Raw genomic sequence first — 22,196 nt, forward strand, 5'->3', positions numbered from 1 at the left:
ACGACATAAGCAATAGCGGCGACACCAGAGTAGACGCGTTTGGTGTCGCCGCTAAAACATAGTTGTCGTCGCTAATAGCGTCGTCGCTAAAGATAATCACCGGCGATCCATCGGAGACACGCCACTTTCAATCCTCACCCTTGGTTCGGCAAATAATCCAACGGATAGGGTTTGTTCCTGTGATAAGGCATTAGAGACGACACTTTTAGCGGCGACATGTCGCCGCTAAATGTGTCGATCCGTTGACCAACCTTAGACCAGATACTGGCCCTACGATGCTTACCCAATCCAACGGTTGGGAATCGCCAGAAAGCGCGCGTATGCTTCCCTCCAGTTTGTCGCCGCTAATGGCCCTACGATCCTTTTAGTTCCAGTTCGTCTTTCCAGACTCCATTTGCTCCCATTTGTTTGATTCCACGGCGATCGTAATTATCTCCGGCGACGACCACTGATTTCCACCGCTGATTGGGCTCCAAACTCGACTCCCACCCCCGATTTGCCTCCAAAGCCGAGTCCCACCACCTCCTCAGCCGACTGCCGCCAAATTTCCGACTGGAACTTCGATTTCCTGATCATATCTCCGGCGAGGTTTGTTTTCAAGACCAATTTCTCTTTCAATTCTTCTGTTAACACACATAAAAACCATCGATTCCTATTTCAAGTGTTTTTTTTTCTCGTTCCAGTCGGAGACACCGACGACTGCAGCTTCACCACCGCATTTACCTTCGTTTTTCCGGGCAAGAAGAGGTTAGTTTCATCTGTTTCAGTTCTTAATATTGATTGTATGTGGATATTCATAATTCATGAAACTGTGAAATTTGGAAACTGTGAAATTGATTTTGACTTTGAAATTTGGAAAGTGTGAAATTCATAATTCATGGAAACTGTATGAAATGAAACTGTTAAATTGAATGTATATGTAAAATTGATTGAATGTATGTGATTGAAACTTGTTAAGTTTGTTAACTCATGGAAACTGTATGTAAAATTGATGGAAACTGTATGACATGAAACTGTTAAATTGAATGTATATGATTTTGATTTTGACTTTGGTTATTTTGATTTGTTTCACTTGTTTGAATGTATGTTGTATGTTTAACTTGTTTGAATGTATATGTAAAATTGATTGAAATTGTTAACTTTGTTTGAATGTATATGTAAAATTGATTGAAATTGTTAACTTTGTTTGAATGTATATGTAAAATTGATATGTTTGAATGTATGGAAACTATTGTATGCAGGAACATGGTAGTTTGATTAGTTTGATATGTTTCATTTGTTGATAATGTAAGAATTGATGAATTTATATGTAAATTGATATGTTTCACTTGTTGATCATGTATGATCATGTATGAGTTGATGAATTTATATGTGAAGTTGATGTATATATATGTGAAACTATTGTATGTTTAGTGTGAATTTATATGTAAAATTTAAGAATGTTCATATGATTATTAGAAATATATGTGCGTGGTATAGAGGCCACAAAAATATTGCAAAAAACCGTTTTGATGATTTTGCAGGGAATGTGGAGGCAGCAAGGGCTCAAGCCCCTAGGGGTATGGATCGGCAGCTTTGGAATGCTGGTATTGACCATTTCTTAACAGAAAAACATCAAAAACGATCCGCTGGAAACAAAGAATGTCGGAAGAAGCAAGTAGTGAAGAATCGTGGAGGGACGTGCAGCTACGGTAGTGTTTGTTTCAAGAAAGTAAGTTACAATAATGTTTATTCAGTTATAACATATTTTTTAATGTTTATTCAAATATAACATATTTTGTAATGTTAAACAGAATTTGAATAGACTTGAAGTATTTCATCGTGCGCATGTAAATAAAAGAGGGGAATTTGTTGATCCTTTGGTTGAAGAGCAATATGTAAGTTATTATTATTTAAAAATGAAGTAGATTGTTGAATTTTTTTTTTGTTAGTTTTAACGTATATTAACAATCTTTGTGAAATACAGAATGCCTTAGTTGCTGAGGTTGCTCTACAGACTCATCACATAGCCGACTCTGGTGGTAATCCAGACACCATTGATTGGATCGCAATATTTGAGAAGGTGTTGGGTACTCGAAGGGGGCATGTGAGAGGCATTGGGCCTAAAGCTTCTTCAGCTGCGGGTACAAGTGCTCCATCTCAATGGCAGTCACAGTCACAAGCATCGCAACCAACACAGGTACTTGTTAAATTGTTAAAGACTTAATTGATTTGGTGCTTTGATGGTTTGATAGTTTGTTGAATTGTTCATGACTTAATTTGTTTGTGACTTAATTGTAGGATGTTGATGTGAATGCTTTTCTTCAAAACCCGATATTTGTGACGGCCATTGGAGACATTATTCGCTCGTTTAAAAACCAAGTCAACGAGGAAAACAACGATGGGGAGGACGGTGGGGAAGACGAAGACAACTAGTATTTCTTGTTTTATGATATGGAGGATGTTATTTTGGATTTGGAAAATAGTTTATGTATGATATATATTAGATGTTTGTTTGAGATTTATTAGATATGGTATGTTTGATGTTTGTTTGGAAAATAGTTTATGAAATATGGTATGTTTGATGTTTTTATATAATGTGGTATGTATTTATTTATGTATTTTTATCAAAACAACATTTTATAATATATATAAATTAATATTATAAAAAATAAGTTTTTTCTCAAAAAAAAAATTAAAAAAAAAAAAACATTAGCAGCGACGCCTTTAGAGACGACTACGATCAATTGCGACGACATGGACCTCCGGGGATATTTGCCGGAAAAACTCCGGCCGGTAGCCGGAATATTAATAGAGACGACGGTTTTTGCGACGACAGTGGTGTATTAGGGACGACATTTATTAGAGACGACAAAGGGGCTATTAGCTACGAGCCAATTGCGGCGTCGCTTTAGCGACGACATGTCGTCGCTAATACCTTTAGCGACGACAGTCGTGATCAATTGCGACGATTTTTGTCGCCGCTAAATGTTAGTTTTCTTGTAGTGTAATTATATATGTAAAGTATTAAATATAATAAATATGATACTAAAATTCCAATAAATATATTTATTCTTTCCTTGTTTTGAAATTTTACTTTAAAAAATACTTATATCTTACGCTTTGATATTTAATTTTTTTTAATCAACCTATGCAAAACATAAGTTTCACACATAATAAAAGAACGTATAAAAGGTCTTAAAATAACCACGAGATTATAAAAAAGCTTGATAGGAAAGTAGGAAATCAATAGAAAAACTATTATATATATATATATATATATATATATATATATATATATATATATTAAATTACAAATTCTCAAAGAAAAGTAATATAGAGATCAAGGGTAATTTTATAGAATTTAAAAAGCTTAATTAAATTTTAACTATTTGAAAAAGTGTGAAAAGTAATATAGAGGTCAAGAGTACCTTTAATAGTACTTTTTTTATAAATGTTTTATTATTATTTGAAAAAGACAATAATAGTCTTTTTTAATCATGGGAAAATAGAGTTCTTTTAACATACCACTCCAACCATTTAAACGTCTTAACCCTAAGTCCCTAACATCATTGTTTGATATAAAAAATGTGTAAAGAATGGTGCAAAGATGAATCTCCAACCTTATATTACATTTTACATCAAAAACAATATCCTAAATGTGTTCTCTTTTTGTGGCTTATTTAGATTTTCAAAAACACTTTTTCATTTATTATGGTTTTTTTTATAATAAAGTTGTTTTATAGCCTTTTGTTACAACTTTAAAAATATATTTAAAACAATCATTACATCTAAATATAGTGATCAGATATATTTTATTTCTTTCAAATATATTTGAAATAATTTTTATATTTAAAATATAATTATACAATTAACATGACTCAAAATTTATAAACTCAACCTTTAAACAACTAAGATAAACTACATATACGTTAACTCAAACTTAAATGACCAATAAAGACACACAAAACCTTAACAACACCTAATTTGACAATAACCAAAATATAAAACCAAAAAAGTTGGTGTTATATTATTTAAGGTGGACAATATTGTGTTTGGTTTGACGAGTGATGAGGATGTACCATCGGTACCTCCATGAATACCATTTCCACCATAAAATTGCTTTCAAAATGCTTGTTTCAGCAGATTGGATAATACGCTCCATCATTTTCAATCTATGCATTGTATGTTTATACCACATATAGTTTTGTATATTTTTAATTATTTTATGAATTAGTATTGTATGTATTTAATATTTTATGAATTAGTTTTGTATTATTTTAATTAGTTTGTGTTTATTAAATTAAAAATCTAATGGGTTGAGAGAGATGAGAAAAATAAGTTTCCATATGTTGTAGGACAGAAGGATGGAAGTGAGAGAATAAGAAAAAATTGATGTGAGAGTAATATGACAAATAAGTTGTAAGGAATAGGAAGTATGAACTCCCTCCACCTTAATTTAAATAACACCAAATTTGATGTAAAAATTGTGTTTGTTAGAATGTATTTACATCATCTTTTACATAAAAAAATGCCAACATAATATATGGTATTAGGTTGGCCATATCCTCCTACAAATGATTCCTTTTATAAGTTTTATACATTTGGCCTCTACATTTAAAAATAACATTTCATTCTAAATCTTAAGGGGAGTTTGAGTTTGTTTTTGGAACTCTAAAAATACTTTTGGACAAAAATGTTTATTGACTTATGATAGTGATAAAATGAGCTTTTTAAAAAGTTTTTGGATTAGCTTTTGTGGTAAAAAATCAGTAAGTCAATGAGTTAAAAATATTTGGCTTAAAATCTCATTTTTTTTAAGTTATTATGGTTAAAAAGCTAAAAAAAGTTGCAAAAAAATCAAGTTTTACATATTTTTTAAATCTCTTTTTTGAAGGATTTTTGAAGCCAGTGAAAAAATCATTTTAGAAAATGTTTTTGAGATTGCCAAACAATTTTTTTGACTTATTATCTTTTCAAAAAAAAACCCCAATAAATTGATTTGAAAAACAATCACAAACACCTTCTTAATCATATTTGCATGTTAAATGTTCATTATCATCAAACTAGTTAATCTATTTTATTACATAAACAAAATAATAATAATAAATATACTTTATAATAGATTATAATAGATGTATATGTAAAGTCATTTGAGAAATATATTGTTTGTTTAAAGTGACAAATTAGATGTTATATACTCAATACAACCATCTCAATGTACTTGATTTTGAAAGATATATTGAAACCCAAAGCATGAAGAGAATAAGGAAACATTTAGGTAGTATTTGTTTTTTGTCTGCAGATCTGCATGGCCTCTTTTGTCTGCGCCGCGCAGACAACGCGCAGACATTAGCCTTCACAGACTGTTTGTTTTTTTGAAGACTGCATACCTAAAAATGTCTACACGTCCTCTTCTTGGCGCAGATGTGGACCAGAGTCTTCTAACATCTTCAGACATCTTCTAGCCTCAAAAAACATATATATCTTTATTTTTTTTAAGTTTTTTTTTTAATTTATATTTTTTCCAACTTTATTAATGATAAACAATTTGAAAAAAAATTACAAACTTAAAAAAAAACGTTCGACGATACAAACATGATATTTTTGACAAATTTATAAATAAAGATTTATTACACTAATAGTCGTTGAAGTTGTTTATATAAATATGAAAAAAAAATCATAATATATTCTTAAATTTTTTTGCCAAATTTTGTAAAACATTATTTAATACAGTATCGTCAATTTATCGAGAAAATATTTCTGGTACGTTTTTAATGGATTTAATTGAAAAAATTGAAGTTTATTTCCATCCATTTATGTATCAAATTCGTTGATCACTAATTATAATGTTTAGTTATAACTTTGCAACCAAAGTTGTTGGTTTTTATCAAATATATACGTTAATTCATACCATTTTTATTTTTATTTTTTATACAATAATACATAAAAGTTGATCTAGATTCGTTCATTATTTATAACAAAGTCATAAAAATATTAAAAAATCATTTTGAAGGTTAAAAAAATCAGTTTATTTAGATTTCAGTTTATTTTAGTAGTCCGCAGATGTTAAAAAAACAAACAGTCTTCTTTTTTCAGACTGCAGACGTTTGGTCCACCTCTTCTACTGCAGAGGTCTACAGATGTGGTCCGCAGACTGCAGACATTTTGCGTCATAAAAAACAAACAGCACCTTAGAGTGGTTGTCTATGGATGCAAAATCAACAAATAATAATTATTATATATCTAACTAAATGCAACTGACAAATGAACAGTAGGTTTTTTCATTTTATACTTTTAGCACAAAGATTTTGGATATTGCCACATTTAGTCCCTAGAGGTTTTTTCTTTACAAAAAGGTCCCTATGTTTAAGTGTGGTTTGGATATTGCCACATTTAGTACCTAAAAGTTTTTTTTTTAATAAAAAAAGTCCATGCGTTTAAGTTTTTTGTATGTCAGGTATGTTTGACCTCTAATAGAAAATTTACAGATTACATTCCCCACAATATATTGCCATGTTTTGTCCCTATCTTTTTTTGGTTTCACATTTTGGCCACATGAATTTTATATATTTGCATAATTGCCCCCTATATTTTTGTAGTTACGTAAGTTTTGTCCACCCGTAAAACAGGGATAGTAACCTACTAGTTTACAACTAAAAACTAACGATGTAGGACAGAAAATGTATAATAGCACCCCATCATATTTCATTAAATAAAAATGGATGTTAATATAAATATTCAAAAACAAGATAAATATTCAGAATAAAGTCCCTTGTAACTATTACATAAATATACATGAGGTGATAAAGTTATTCAACGACAATGATCGTTGTAAAGCCATCTACAATATTCATCAATAACCATTATAATTGTGGGTGTCACATAATCACCATATTCCTATCATTAACCATGAGATACCTACCATTAAACACACCATGACACCACTCCATCTCATTTTTTTTAATTAAATTTAATTCAAAAATACATTAAAAACATATAATTTATTAATACTAGTTTTTCATTAAATTAAAATATCACATTTCATTAAAAAATAACAATAAAAAACAAAATAAAAATAAAACACATAAAACTACCAAACATAACTAAAAAAATTACCCCTTATTCCTATATCGAGCTCGAACGGACTATTTCATCGCGAGAAAAATCTACAAAACTTCGCCTTCAAGATCGTCCACTTTCATCTTCAAAATCTCTATATCGGTTTTTGTTTGAAGTGTCGTTTGCGTCTCTTGGAATGACGTTTGCACTTCTATCATTTTTTGTTCCACCCGACTCAGCATCTCCGACTTGGTTTCTTGAATGTGGACATATCGATCAAATTTCTCTCCAAAATGATCGGTAACACTAGAACCCGTAGCCGACAGATCGATTGGATCATCGTTGATTTCGATGTGTGTCCGTCCGTCCGATTGTTGGGAAGTTGCATCTGGGTTGGGGTTGTTTTTTCATCTTGAAGACATCGAAATCGTTTGACCCGCTTTTGCGGATTTTTTGGAGGTTGTTGTAAATTCCTCAAAATTCGGTGCATTTTAGTCGAATATCACGCCACTTCGAGCTAATTTGATCGTGATTTCGACTTTCTTCCCGTTAATGCATAAAATACACTTCAAACTTTCTTCCATAAACAACTGAATGTTTGATTATCTTTTTCAATTGGGTCTTGGGAAGCCGAAACCCACACCTTCGCTAGCTTTTTTTCTTCCTCTTTTGTCCATGGTACCCTTTCGTGGGTACTGAGGCGAGCCAGGTTTTTTTTTTTTTTTTTTTTCCTTTTTTCTTTTTTGGTTGAGGTGATGGTGGTGAAGATTGTGTTTCCAAAACAAAATCTGACGAATGAGGTGGTTGTGATTGTGAAGGTGGTGGTTGTGACGATTGTGAATGAAATTGTTGAAATTGGTGGAATTGTTGTTGAAAGACCGAAAATGGTTGGAATTATTGTTGAAAGACCAGGAAATGTTGGAACTGTTGTTGAAAGACCAGGAAATGTTGGAATTGTTGTTGGAAAAGTGGTATATGTTGGATAAGGGAACCAGTTTATAGCGAATTCATAAAACCACTTTGAAATGATTCCATGGTTATCTAACACAAAAGCGTTATCAGATTTGTGGTTTCTATAGTTTTGGGGGATATTTTGGTTGGTAACCATTTTTGTTGGTTGTGAAAATGTTGTGTGTATATTGTGTATAGAGAAAGAAAAGAATGGTGTAAAAAATGTGGGTGTATAGTGTGGTATTTTGAAATTTATCCGTTCATCAGCTTGTTCAACGGTCAAAATCAACCGAGCCTTCCCATTCGTCGTTGCACTTCGTCCTCCCCACCACAAAGCTCCACAAAAACGTTGGACCACGATCGTCGAGGATGGTGTTCACGGACCACGAACGTGGCCAGCTAGACCACAAAGTCGTTCGTTTTAGGTATACATGATGGTCTAACTTGCAAAGCTTTACAACTAATTTAAAAGCATACAAAATCTTCGTTATTTTTGTGGAAAACGATGATTAGTGGTGTTGAAGGAGAGGGAGGCAATAACATTAGGTAACAAGAGCAGTGAGAGGTCGATAACATTGTGATATTCACAAGGATGGTGAAGGGGTCTTAAAGTGAAACCCGGGCAGAAACACGACCAAGAAATAAGTTCATAAATCATAATCAATTATGACTTTCAAACATTAGTACAGTATCTATATAATAAAAAATATATGTTATTTATTTTGGATTTTCGGATATCCAAAAATTTATAAAACTACTATCCCAGTCCGAAACCAAAAAACCGAATATGTGAAAGTTAAGTCCCAAGTTGTTTCAAAATTAAGCAACAATATGAAAGGATAAACCAAATTTAGCACAGTAAACACAGCAAAATGATGATTTGATATAAAACAAGATAAATTTATAAAGTTACAAATATAAACTTATCAAGTTTTTAATCCTTCAATTTTAGAAAGACCTCCTCTATCAGGGAAGATGAGTAATTGGTATTTCAATTAAACTGCTGGACACCAAAATCTTGAAACCTAAATCAAAATCACAAATCCAGGGTTTTTTTTTTCTTTCTGAACCAGTTGACCAAACCAGGGATAAAAACTGGTCTCACTTAACCTAAAATCCGACGTGGATACTTAGTTTTCTAAATTGTCCTCTTTGATTTATAGTTATGAAACTTCCACTCTCTTATTATTATTATTATTATTATTATTATTATTATTATTATTATTTTTGCAACCAGAATAACAACTCATTTCATGGTTAAAATAATTTCTCTACAAACAAAATTGAATTAATTTAACAAATACAGATTTCATTCAAGAACAAAACAACGTTAACAAACTACAGTTTCCAAAAACAAAAGAATCTATACATCAGCCACCACGATTAGATAGGACTAATAATTGTTGTAAAATGTAATTTTCCTTACTTATAATCGTTCCTGTTTTCACCATTTTTAATTATGCAAATCAGTAACAACTTATTGGCTACAATATGAAGGAACAATCTATCAAGAAACATTGACGAGCTCTTGAGAAAACAACGCAAAAATCTTTGCAACGCTTTTCATTTGTAGAAGAAAAATTGACACAACATTAACATGCAACATACAAAAAAATTATGAGTTTATTACCATCCATACTTGGCTTGTGTTTCTGCTTTTGTGAGAAAGCCTTTTGAGCGCCTTTCTGCCAATTCCATCTCTTTAGATCTCATATCAAAGTATAAAGATCCAATCTGATGTTTCCTCTTGTGCAGCTTCGTTGGCTTCCCCTTCCCTGAAGAAGCCGGCTGAAAATAATCCAGAATAGGAGACTATAAGTACAATTCTAGAACATCAAAATCATTTTCAATCTTACAAATTGAAACAGGGTTCTTACTTCTTACTATGAGACCAAGAAAATATAACCAACTACCTGATATGAGGGCCCAAAAGCTATTCCAGTTGATTTGACTTGGTCTTCTCGTGGTCGATTCTTCATCAGTTCATCCTGACTAACCTCAATTATCTCATGCGGAATCTCATTCCTACCTCTCTTGCCAGGAACCCTCGTCATATTTTGTATAGCGGCTGCTTCTGAAATTTCTGGCTGCATATCTCCACTTGATCGATCAATCCACTTGCTTTCATACTGCGCATAGTTCCCATAATCACTGTAACCCTCGTAACTATTATAGTTTGCAGGATCTTCACTTGTTGGAGGAGCTAGGCCGTAGCTTGAATGATCCGTTTGAACATTCTCATACGCATACCCTCCATTATTGCTGTAATCATAGCTCGCATAATCTGCAGTTGTTGTAACTGCATTCTCATTTGAATTAGAATTCGCATATCCACTGTAGGTATTATCGTGGTTTACATAACTCTCATCAACAGACAAATTCACATTGGAAGAGCTATCAGTAGCGAGAGAACTGTTATTATGATGCTTCACCTGATTATCACTGGCTTTATTAACAGTGTCCTTTACAACTTTTGAATTTGATAATGCTGGAACTTCAGATTCCAAGATCGATCTTCGACCCATGCCGGCGGAGGAGGGTAAAGCTCCAAGTGAACCCGAGTTCCTTGGCGCAGGGATACTCGACAAAAATGACTTGACAGAGGGCGCTTCAGGTATGGAACTATCCTTTTTCGTTTGTTCTTCCTTATCATCGTCTTCGTCGTCGTCGTCGTCATCAACAACTTTGCTCATTACAGGTGGCCGAAACTGAACAACTTTTTTAGGTTTAGGCCCCAGAGAAAACGGGTCAGATCTTTCGGTTTTTGGTTGAGGAAGTGAAGAAAATAAAGAGGCGGAGGATGATGAATTGAATCCGGATTGTGGCTGTGCAACCTTCTTGGGTTTCGAAGTTGTTAGGGTCTGTGGGGGAGGGTTTGAAAGTTGGGATTTTGGTGTTGGGAGAGAAGATAAGAAGTTTTCCCCAAATTTGGTTGCGGGTTGCGAAGGGAAGTTTGATTGGCTTGCTTGATTCTGTTTACGTGGTTGTTGTTGATCTTCATCTTCATCTGAAGATGCATACGTAGCTAGCAAAGAATCCATTACCGGAATCTGGAGATAAAACCCCCTGATTAATTTGGGGAATATGTAGATAATATCTAGGGTTTTGATCAGAAAATCGATTTCTATTGTTGCAAACAACTCGGAGGCGAGATGTCGCCGACTCGCCGGGTTGAAAAGATTGGGTGAGGAGAGACGTTAGTGGGCCAAAAATGAAATGGTCCAAGACTCCAAGTTCTTTTAAAAAGGTGAAATTTATTAGATATGTGATTGTTAAACAAAATTTATTAGGGAATAGCGATGGTAAAAAAAGATTTTTTAAGATGTGTTTTAAGGACATCCATAAAAATATTAATTATAAAAAATATTAGTATAATTAAATATAAAATATATTTTTATAAAAATATTTTTTATTGAAAAAAATATAAAATACATTGATTATAAAGAATATTACATATAGTTAATATATTTCATATTTAATTATGATAATATTTCATATAATTACTATTTTTTATATGTATCTGAAAGACACATATTATAAAATTTCAAAAAAGAAAATGAAATTTTGATAAACTAGAATTTATTTTTTAGGCTACTTGAATTATCGAACCAATATATTAATTATCAGGTTAATTTATATGGTTAATTAAATCAAAGAAAATATTGGTTTTCCGATTAGACATTGATTCATAATTTTAGAACAAAGATATACATATTGAACTTGTCTAAATGTCATATTCTTGTCATCTACTTATCAAAAGATTATTTTGTTTTATAATTTTATATGTTCTTTTTGCGTTATATTGATCGTGCATGTATTCTCCGACCTTTTCAATAGTTTTATTATATTTTACATGCTATTATTATAAAGTTATGTCAATTTAGTATTCTTGCCTATATTATTTATGATTCTCACAACATTAATCTCATGCACCAATAGAGTCCTAGAGTCTGACACTCAGTAGTATCAAACTAATTAAAAGTATTAATAAGGTGTTAGGTTTGTGATATTTTTCAACATATTTTTAGAAAAAAAAATCATTTTTTAAATGACAGACCACTTCAATGTTGAACTTGGGAGATTCAAATATGAAATTACTCTATTCTGAAGTGTTTATCTCAAGTGATCACTACTAGACCACCTTCAAGTGATCACTACTAGACCACCTTCATGGTGATACTTTTTGTAAGTTATTTACTCTAAATATAACATAATGTAAGGAGAAAACAACAATGGTGTTGCATCAATGTTGTTTTAGTATCATCATGTGATGATGGGTGTTCGTCATAACCATTGTAAAAAAATATCACATTAATTGGTTTTCTAGATTTACAACTAGAAAACAATCAACATTTCCAAAAAAGTTATCAATTTTTAATAACACAAACTATATGAATGTTATGATGGAACAAGAATATATTAGCTTTGATATTTTTTTTAACATGGAGGTAAGAAAGCAACTAAAAGGCCTATTCTAAGTTATATTTTTTTTTAAACAAGAAACTAAATATATTTTAATTTAATTATCATCGTACAATGAGTGGGATGGAAAACGGGTAACAAGCTGCGCCGCTAAACCTTTTTGTATGGTAAGCTAATTCTTTTAAAGACTACATCCATAGATCTAGAGGATGTACATTGCTATGCATGATCCATTGTACTCTATGTTTTACCAATAATGCCACAAGATATTTTAATTGTCCAAGCTATTATCAGAACTTTGGAAATTGTTTTCTTTTAGTGACATAATTATAAATTCAAGGAGGACGTCATTGATGATGGATTACGTTTAAATGTTAGTGATGCTCAAAGACTACTATAAATCGAGGCAAGATGATACAACTTTTGAAGATTGTTTGAGTCCATTAGAAACAGAACTCTTTCAAGATGAAACTGAAAGTCAAAAGGGATATCCAAACACATCTCAATATTGGGGAGGTCCGGAGGTCGGGAATTTGGACGCTTTCAATCTAGCGTTGTTGTACAAATGGAGATGACGGTTTGTTAATGAGAAACTCCTTGTGGGTTTATCTTACTAAACTCTTACATGGAATTGTCGGTGGTGTTGTAGGTGGAATCACCCATACAACTAGTACCATGGTTTGGTAAAAATTATTTGGTCCATAAATAAGTTGCATGATGTGGGGATAGTTGATAGAGCTACCATATTTCGAGTGCTAATATATGGGTCGTCTACTTGGTTCCGGTTCGATTCTTGGTGTGGTGGTCTGATTTTTAAAGATCAATTTGACATGTTGTTTTTTCTGGTGATGGATCGGGAGGTAAAGGTTAGAGATTGTTGGGTCACACAAAATTGGGTTTTTTCTTGGAGAAGACTAATAAGGGGAGGATAAGAGACTAGGCAGTTCGAGAGCATGCAATCCTTGTTGAGTTTCGTTTCTCTTGGGGTGCAAACTGATAAATAGGGTTGGAATTTGGATCTGTCAGGAGTCTTTACGGTTAAATCAACTCGAAACCACATTGATGAGGTTAGATTACAAACAGGAGGAAGGAAAACTAGGTGGAATAGAAGTTTCCCCATCGAGATTAACATATTTATGTGGCGATCAGCTTCCCGCCTTCATACTCGGGTTAATTTTATCCATCGTGGAGTAGACATGGAGTCGACTTTATGTTCGATTTGTGAGGTTCGTCAGGAGGAAGGTTCTCACCTGTTCTTTATGTCCGATTTGTGAGGTTCGTCAGGAGGAAGGTTCTCATATGTTCTTTAATTGTGATCTAGAATTATATGTGTGGATTCGTATGGCGTAAGCATAAAGCTTAGTGAGTTTCCCTCAAAATATCTCATACGATAAACATACTGTTAGATGCATTTCATGCATGCATTTTGTAGTTTTAATCCATAAAAGTGCATTGCATTTAGATTTAAACTCATGCATTTTGCATATTTTTCGATTTTTCATGATGCAATTCCATTCACACACTTTTATGATATTTCAGGGACTTTTGAAGGAAGAATCTTAGTTGAGGTGATGAAGAGGAGATATGGACAAAGTTTCGGGACAATTGGAGCATCGAGGAGGAAGTTATGAAGAAAATGAAGATTTTGGCTTTACAGGAGTTTACACGGCCGTGTAAATGGAAGCCTATAGTTTACACGGGCCGTGTAAACGCATACTCGTGAGCAATGTACTTCAATGACCTGACAGATTTGAGCAATTTACTTTTTTGTATTTACACGGCCGTGTAAACGTGTCGCCAGTTTTTAAAACAATTTTATTCTAATTTAAAGGAGGTAACTGGTTCCAAAAGTGGGGGATCGTTTTGGGGAGTTATAGGAGGCGATTTTGGGAGCTTTTTGAAGACAATTGTTGCTTGAAAACACTTGGATTTTAATTTGTAAGACTTTAATTTCAATTTCTAGGTTTGTGTTTGTTCTAGTCATGAGTGGCTAGAAACCTAATTCTCCAACTTTATGTATTGACATTTGGATGTGATTTCAATCATATGAACTGATGTTTGCTTTCAATTTTCTATCTAGTGAATTTGATTTTGTCTCAATCGAATGTTTGATTTAATTGTGATTCTTTTTGGCCATTTGAATTAGGGTTAGATTATTCAAGTTATCTAATTGCAAAATCTGTAATTGTTTTGTAAATTGGACTAGGTAACAAGCACTAATTTGATTTCTATTGAATGAATTTAGTGTAAATCTTATTCATACACTCTTACGCTCCCGAGCTTGTGAGGAGTATTGGGTGTTGTTGGGAACATTCACATAAAGTTTAATGCAATCTTTCAATCTAATTCTAAGAGCGTGTTTAGATTAGGTTAGTATGGTTAGGGTTAATCAAAGAGCTTGTTTTGGTTAATTAATGTGGTGAATGGGAAGTGTTAGAGCTTGTTAACACTTTCAAGTACCAACTTAGATAGAATTGAGCAAATATCATGTTATCTTGGAATTACATTGCAAAGTTGTCATACATGAGGTTAGAGTCCTTACCATTTCTGAATTTAATTCACTCTTTTAGTTGATTACTTGTGATTTTAATTGTTTGTTTTAATTATTGCATTCAAACCCCCCCTCTTTACTGTTGGTGACCATAGTACCTTGCGCAAAGAGGTATAGACTAATTATCCCGTGTCTCTGTGGATCGACCCTGCTTGCCTTGTACTACCTTTTAGTGCAATATAGTGGGATTCTTTTGGAGTATATCGTACCCCTATTATTTGTTGGGTCTGACACGCCCTAACACATACAAGCATGCATAACGGCCCACAATCATCAGATTGGAATACCCACGCCCAATCAGTCCTCGAACTGGAATGCCAACATGCAACAGGTCCAATCAGCTATCGGGCTGGAATACCCAGGGTTTGTTGGCCTACCGCCTTAATCCAACTGCTCTTCTCGAGCCTCTATGTCTACGGCTTATAGCCGACCCGCACCGGGTATCTTGGCCTACAACACAAAGCAGGACCGCCTCAACCCACTACCACCACATGTCTGTTAGGAAAATATAACCCAAAACTGTGCGAAAGAACAAAATCCAAAAATTCTTGACTGAGGCATGTGTTTAATACAATTTCCTTAAAACAAATTCGCCCTATATGGGTGTTTGTTTCCCAGGATACAACAGTAGAAAGCAGTTCTTCTAGATTGCTCGAACCCTCATTTGGCCCGGATGATACCTTGGTTGCAGCAGGAGAGAAAAGATGAAGCAGAAGCGTAAGAGAGGAAGAGAATGATTTCGTTTCATCCGGTGTAATGAATCAGTCACATAGACGTTGTATATATACTACCCAATGTAACCGGTGTAATGAATCAGTCACATAACCGATGTAATTAAAATGAAATCGTAACTGTCACAATTTAAATAAGAAAATTAATCAAGAAATCAAAACCGAAACCTATGATTAATTGCTCTTAATTCGTTTTTGTAACTATTAACCAAAAGGAAAAAAATGCAAAAAAGGTCCTTGAACTTTTCTGGTCGACCGGTGGTGCATTCGTGCCCGCAGGACGCGCGCTCGCACACAAGTTCAGTGGCCTGAAGCCAATTTGGCTCGCATTTGCACCCCCCCCCCCCCGCCCCTGCGTGCGCGCGCAAGAGAGAGCCTTGGTTCTAATAAGTCTTACAAAGGTAGCTAGTCTTGTAATTATAAACCAATTTCCTTTTCATTCTCCCACCAATGTGGGATGAGTTTTAAAACCCACTTAACTCTTTTATTTTCTCTTCCAATTGCCCTACTTTGAAAAGTAATTTCTCATTCATTTTTAATCCGTTTTGGACGTGTGATATATCAAAACGAAGATATCACGGAGGAGAACACGAATATATAATCAATAACTTGTTTTGATTATACTTAGAGTCCAAAATTTGTGCTCAAAAATGGAGAAAATCCATTTTTTGGAAATTAATAAAATTAATTTTCCAACAATCCCCCACATGAATGAAAATTGCTTCAGCATCCGCATTTCCAAGCTGCTTTAGGTAAAATCCAGCAGTTGAATCATGCACAGGATAGGTAGCTATGACCCTTTGAACCTTCCCTTAAGATACATATTTATTTTACTAGCGGACCAGTAGACTCGATGTCCTTGAATTGTTCTGCCATTTGTGTAAATAATCAATACATGTCTCACATGATTCTCCCTGACCTAGTTAGGTTCTCATTGATGTATCCGTTTTGGTCGTGGACACTTGCCTGGTTCTGTAAGAGCTCTTAGGAACTTGCCCATTCAATTCCCTTTGAAGCGACCCCACTTCTCTCTCACATAGGTGATTATATCCTAATCATTAAAAGCTAAAGCTTGATGATTTCCAACTTATCACCAATTACTATAAGCTTAACCAGTATCACTGTTATTTATAGGAATGGGTTGGGGTTGACCCCCACAGTGATCCACATATGTTATATGCAAGTAGGTTGTCCCATTGAACCTAGATCTTGGGATCTCCAGTCAACTAGGTTGGGTTTTCCTTCACAATAACTTATTCGTTCATGGGTTTTAATCCCATTCCTTTTGACGATTTTGCAACTAACTCCCTGTTTAACCCTTTGGTTAGCGGATCCGCAATGTTATCCTTGGACCTTATGTAGTCAATTGAGATAACTCCTGTTGAGAGTAGTTGTCGAATGGTGTTGTGTCTTCGACGGATGTGTCGAGACTTACCATTATACATAGCACTTTGCGCTCGTCCAATTGTCGATTGACTATCGCAATGGATTGAGATTGCAGAAACCGGTTTAGGCCAACCTGGTATATCTTCCAAAAATTGTCGTAGCCATTCAACTTCTTCTCCACTTTTATCAAGTGCTATAAATTCAGATTCCATGGTGGATCTAGCTATAACTGTTTGTTTTGAAGATTTCCATGATATAGCTCTACCTCCAAGTGTGAACAAAAACCTACTGGTTGACTTGGAGTCTTTAATGTCATATATCCAATTTGCATCACTATACCCTTCTATGACCTCGGGATATCTTGTATAGTGCAACCCATAATTGCGAGTGTACCTTAAGTATTGTAATACTCTTTTAATACTCTTCCAGTGTTCAGCACTTGGATTACTGGTATATCTACTTAGTCTACTTATTGCAAAAGCTAAGTCGGGTCTGGTACAACTCATAAGGTACATCAAACTACCAATGATTCTTGCATATTTGACTTGTGCAAGCCCTTCACCTCTATTTTTACTTAGATGATGACTTGTATCAATTGGTGTCCTAGCTACAGTGGTGTCACCAGAGTTGAACTTCTCAAGAATTTTATCCACATAATGGGTTTGATTCAAAGTAAGTCCATTTTTAGTCATTGTGATTTTCACACCAAGGATGACGTCTGCCAGACCCATATCTTTCATGTCGAATCTTGCCTTTAGCATGTTCTTTGTTGATTGAACCATTTTATCGTTGCTACCAACAATAAGCATATCATCAACATAAATGCACAAGATAACATAACCCTAACTTGTGTTTTTAACATAAACACACTTGTCACATTCATTAATCTTGTATCCATTTTACAACATCACATGGTCAAACTTTTGATGCCATTGTTTTGGGGCTTGTTATAACCCATATAATGACTTCACTAGTTTGCAAACCTTTGATTCTTGTCCTGGGGCAACATACCCTTCTGGTTGTTCCATGTAGATTTCTTCTTCTAAATCCCCATTTAAAAAAGCTGTTTTAACATCCATTTGATGTACTTCAAGATTTCTTATAGAAGCGATTGCAAGTACCAATCTAATGGATGTAATACATGTGACAGGAGAGTACGTATCAAAATAATCAAGGCCACTTTTCTGTCTATAGCCTTTAATTACTGGTCTTTCCTTGTACTTGTCAATGGTTCCATCCGCTTTCATTTTCTTCTTGAAAATCCATTTATAGCCTAGTGGTTTGCAACCTTGAGGTAAATCCACTAGCTCCCATGTATGGTTTTGCAAGATTGAATCCATTTCGCTTTTAATTGCCTCTTTCCATTGAGGTCCTTCTGAGGAGGTGACTGCCTCTTTGAAAGTTTGAGGCTCTCTTTCAACCATGTAAGTGTAGAAATCATCTCCAAACGACTTCTCCACTCGTGCCCTTTTACTTCTATGGGGATCTGTTTCTTCCTCTATTTCTTCTTTATAAGAGGATTCATTGTGCTCAATTAACTTTGAAGCATTTGTCTCAACCTTATGAAGACATGGAAACACATTCTCAAAGAACGATGCATTTCTTGACTCCTTTATTGTGCCTTTGTGAATTTCTGGAATTTTTGAGTCATGTACAAGAAATCGATACGCACTACTGTTTTGTGCATATCCAACAAATATGCAATCAACAGTCTTGGGTCCTATCTTAACCACCTTGGGTGCAGGTGTTGGATTAGATGTCTAAGCCCATAACTATTATTGGTATGTACTTGACCCGAGAGTAGCATGGTCCATTTCGGTTGCATATCATCAGGACAATTTGTTAGGATGGACTTTTGAGAGAAGGTTATTTATGGTTTATTAATATATTATAAGTTATAATATATTAATATGAAATCATATGTTTTAATTAGTATCGATCAAGAATTAATTTGGAATTAATTTAGTGATCAAAAGAGACTAATTAAATCTATGGGGACTAATTATGATAATTAGTTATATTTATATGTGTTGGGCTTATGATCCATGTTGGACCAAGTTTATGTATGGATACATAAAGAGTTGGGCCACATGAATCATGGATCATAAAACCCATGGGTATGGATTATGGGTTATACCCATGACCCTTGGAATCCTACATATAAATAGGTTACTCCATAGCCAAAATCACCACTTCTTTTCTTAGAGAAATATGGAGGTGTTTTGGTGCATGGATTTCTCTCTCAAGAGCCACCTTTGTCCTAGGTGTGTTGTGATTCCATTTGAGGCATTTCATACTATTGGTGCTAAGCTCTTAAGGCCAAATACATCAAGACTTCAAGCCACATAAAAGGTATGTTTCCCTAACTAGTATATTATATGGTTTATGTCAAATGCATGCTAGTTAGAGGTTTAATGCCTTGGAAACCATTTGCATGTATAATAGAGAAAACATAGATCCAAGGTATTTAGGGTTGTATGTGCACCATAGGATGTTGTAGTATACTAAAACCCAACAGTGGTATTAGAGCCATGGGTTGTCTTCTATTATATTTGATGCAAATGTATTTTTTTTTCAAGTTGAAGGAAAAAAAAAGAACAAAAAACATGAAGTTTGTCAAATTTTATGATAATTACTTGATTTTATGAAAAACTAATTATTTATAAAATTTGAGTCACTTTACTACAAGAGTTGAATTAGGTCAATTTATTAAAAGATAGAATGATATGATTATTTTATTTGTTTTAAAAGTTTGATCTAAATGGTTTTAAGGAGTTACAAATTTTGTCATAAAATTTTGGAACTCAAAAGTTTTTTTTAAAGTTATGATCTTAAGAGTTTTGAAACTTCCATAAGTTATGGATGTGAAATGTCTCATTTATTAATTCTTTAGGTTATGAATTCCAAGAGTCTTCAAAGGATAATTGTCAAAGTTTCAAGATTTATATTAGTTTATATGATTATCTAATTTCTTGAAAATTGTTGATGTGAATTATCTTTACTTATGAGTTTAATCTAGATCATAGAAAAATTATTTGATTATTGTGTTAATTGGAATATTTGATCTTAATGGTTTTTATGAACTCCATAACTTGTCCTCAAGTTTTGGAAAGTGAAGAGTTTTTCTTTTTAAAGTGTCATTAAGTCTCATAGGTTTTGAAAATAGAAGAGTCACTATTTTTAATGTCATCATTAAATGATTTAATGTCTTCCATAACTTGTCCTCAAGTTATGGAACTTGAATTTTTTTTTTCATTAAACCTTAATTAAACTCATAAGTTATGAAAAATCCAAGAGTTTTGAAAGGTTTCAAAACTTGTCCTCAAGTTTTGGAATTTGTAAAGTTACCCCCCATGTATACTTTAATTCCAAACTAGACCTTAGAATTTTAAAAGTTTAAAATTCAACCCTTCTACTATTATTATAATTTTAATTATATAGATATGTATAAGATAAAGTCGTCTTACCCTTCCTCATTCACGAAGCCGGTCTATAAGGGGGGTATAAGGTTACTGCCTATAAAATGGCAGTTTAATGGGTGTCCACTCTCACTCACCGCTTCCTTGACCGGTGGAGGGTCGTTAGCCGAACAGGTAGGACAAGGACTATAATTCTCCCTTCATTATAAGTATAATGATAAATACTAAGTAACTAAACACTTATAAATTCCAAATCTTAGTTACTTAGGAAAATGTGAATAAGGTGCTAATCCATGAAATTACACTTTGCACTTTGTTTAAGCTGTTAGTGGAGCGTGTGTGGTTAACCGGCACACTAACCTGGACTTAACAAGGTAGGCAAAGGGTAACTTAATGTTTATCATAGTATCGTTGGAGCGTGTGTGGTTAACCGGCACATCGATTGAGGGGTAAATATTAAGGGTACCAAGTATATTTGCATGGTTACTTCACACCTTGTTTTGTGATCCTCGGCATCCCAGTCACAAAACCTGAAGGGCACACTCGAGATTGAAACATGCCATTGAAAAGTTCAATGAATCTCAAAAGAATCTAGGAGTTTCAAAACCAATTAAAACCTAATAATACATTTCGTTTATCTTGGTGGAAATTGGTGAATCGTCATTCACCTACCTTCAAATATTTTATAGCTTGGATTACGGCATCCCTCTTCCAAGTTATAAAATAGTTTGTTGGCTCCTAGCCTTAATATATCATATTGGGTGTTATATTAAGGACTTAAATCAACTTTACGTGAATTTCTCCCATTGTTGATGTCTGGTTTAGACAACAATGATCTTCCCAAACCAAGCTTTCCTAATGAATATGACTTCCCGAGTTTGGCTCATGGAAGTCATACTTCTCTTCCTCCACCTCCTCCAATTATTCTCCCTAACCCACAAGTTCAAGGTCACTCAAGCCCTAATGGCAAGCAAGGTCTATGTGTGATCACATCTTAGAGATGAAGTCACATATTGACAAGCCAGGAGAGTTGGGTGTCAAAGTCTTGAGAAAGTTGGATGTTTAATCACTTTCTAAGTCACATAGTGAGTTCCTTTGGGACTACTATGAAACAGACTATGACATGAACCTTAATGATCATATCTATTTGCTTGGTGCTGCTGAATCAGCAATGATTTGGAACGATAGTAAAGCAAATTTGATTAGAAGATCAACTTCCAAAAAAATTTATGGACAGTGACAATGGTGACATTGGAAATCCAGAAAAAGCATTCTCTTCCCAATGGAAAGGGATTGGCCATAGTCAACCCGGTTGACCAAATGGTAAAGAGAAAGGCTAAGTCTGAGATAGTCCCATTACCAAAGGGTCCATATGTTTATTTTGCCAAAGGAAGGGGCGTTGATTGCAAAGCTGCCAAATTTACCTAAGGATGTTAAAGTCAATAAGTTTGACTCTACATCAGGTAGAGCCCATTATCTAACTCTGTTAAGTTCTAACTCTGTTAAGTTCTATTCTGAAATCTTAAAGGAAGTATATGATGATTCTGATTGCGAAGGTGGATTTCGATCGCATCAGAATTTTGAGCAGTTGCTTAAGAAGTTATGATATATTGCTAAGGAATAGATAACAACAATTTTCCATGTGGATTGTAAGGATAAGTTTTTCCGCAAAGTTTTAAAATAAAAGAAAATTGT

At 33.9% G+C, this 22,196-nt stretch overlaps 2 protein-coding genes across 2 annotated transcripts in view; both read right to left on the reverse strand.

The window, feature by feature from the left end:
• Positions 1-9,392: 9,392 nt before the first annotated feature.
• LOC145138810 (uncharacterized) lies at positions 9,393-11,207 on the reverse strand. Its single transcript, XM_079072831.1, has 2 exons — positions 9,906-11,207; positions 9,393-9,780 (listed from the first exon to the last, which is right to left on the reverse strand). Exons 1-2 carry the CDS (start codon positions 11,031-11,033, stop codon positions 9,619-9,621), a joined length of 1,290 nt encoding a protein of 429 aa, XP_078928957.1. The 5' UTR covers positions 11,034-11,207; the 3' UTR covers positions 9,393-9,618.
• Positions 11,208-18,029: 6,822 nt separating this feature from the next.
• LOC145139050 (uncharacterized) overlaps positions 18,030-22,196 on the reverse strand; it is a 35,296-nt gene continuing 31,129 nt past the window's right edge. The window contains exon 2 of the mRNA XM_079073006.1: positions 18,030-18,756. Coding sequence (XP_078929132.1) covers positions 18,030-18,756 — 727 coding nt within the window. The remainder of the gene's footprint in view (positions 18,757-22,196) is intronic.

Source organism: Lactuca virosa, chromosome 9 (genome assembly GCF_052849685.1).
Source record: "Lactuca virosa cultivar CGN04683 chromosome 9, Lactuca_virosa_CGN04683_v6, whole genome shotgun sequence".
Taxonomy (NCBI): Eukaryota; Viridiplantae; Streptophyta; class Magnoliopsida; order Asterales; family Asteraceae; genus Lactuca; species Lactuca virosa.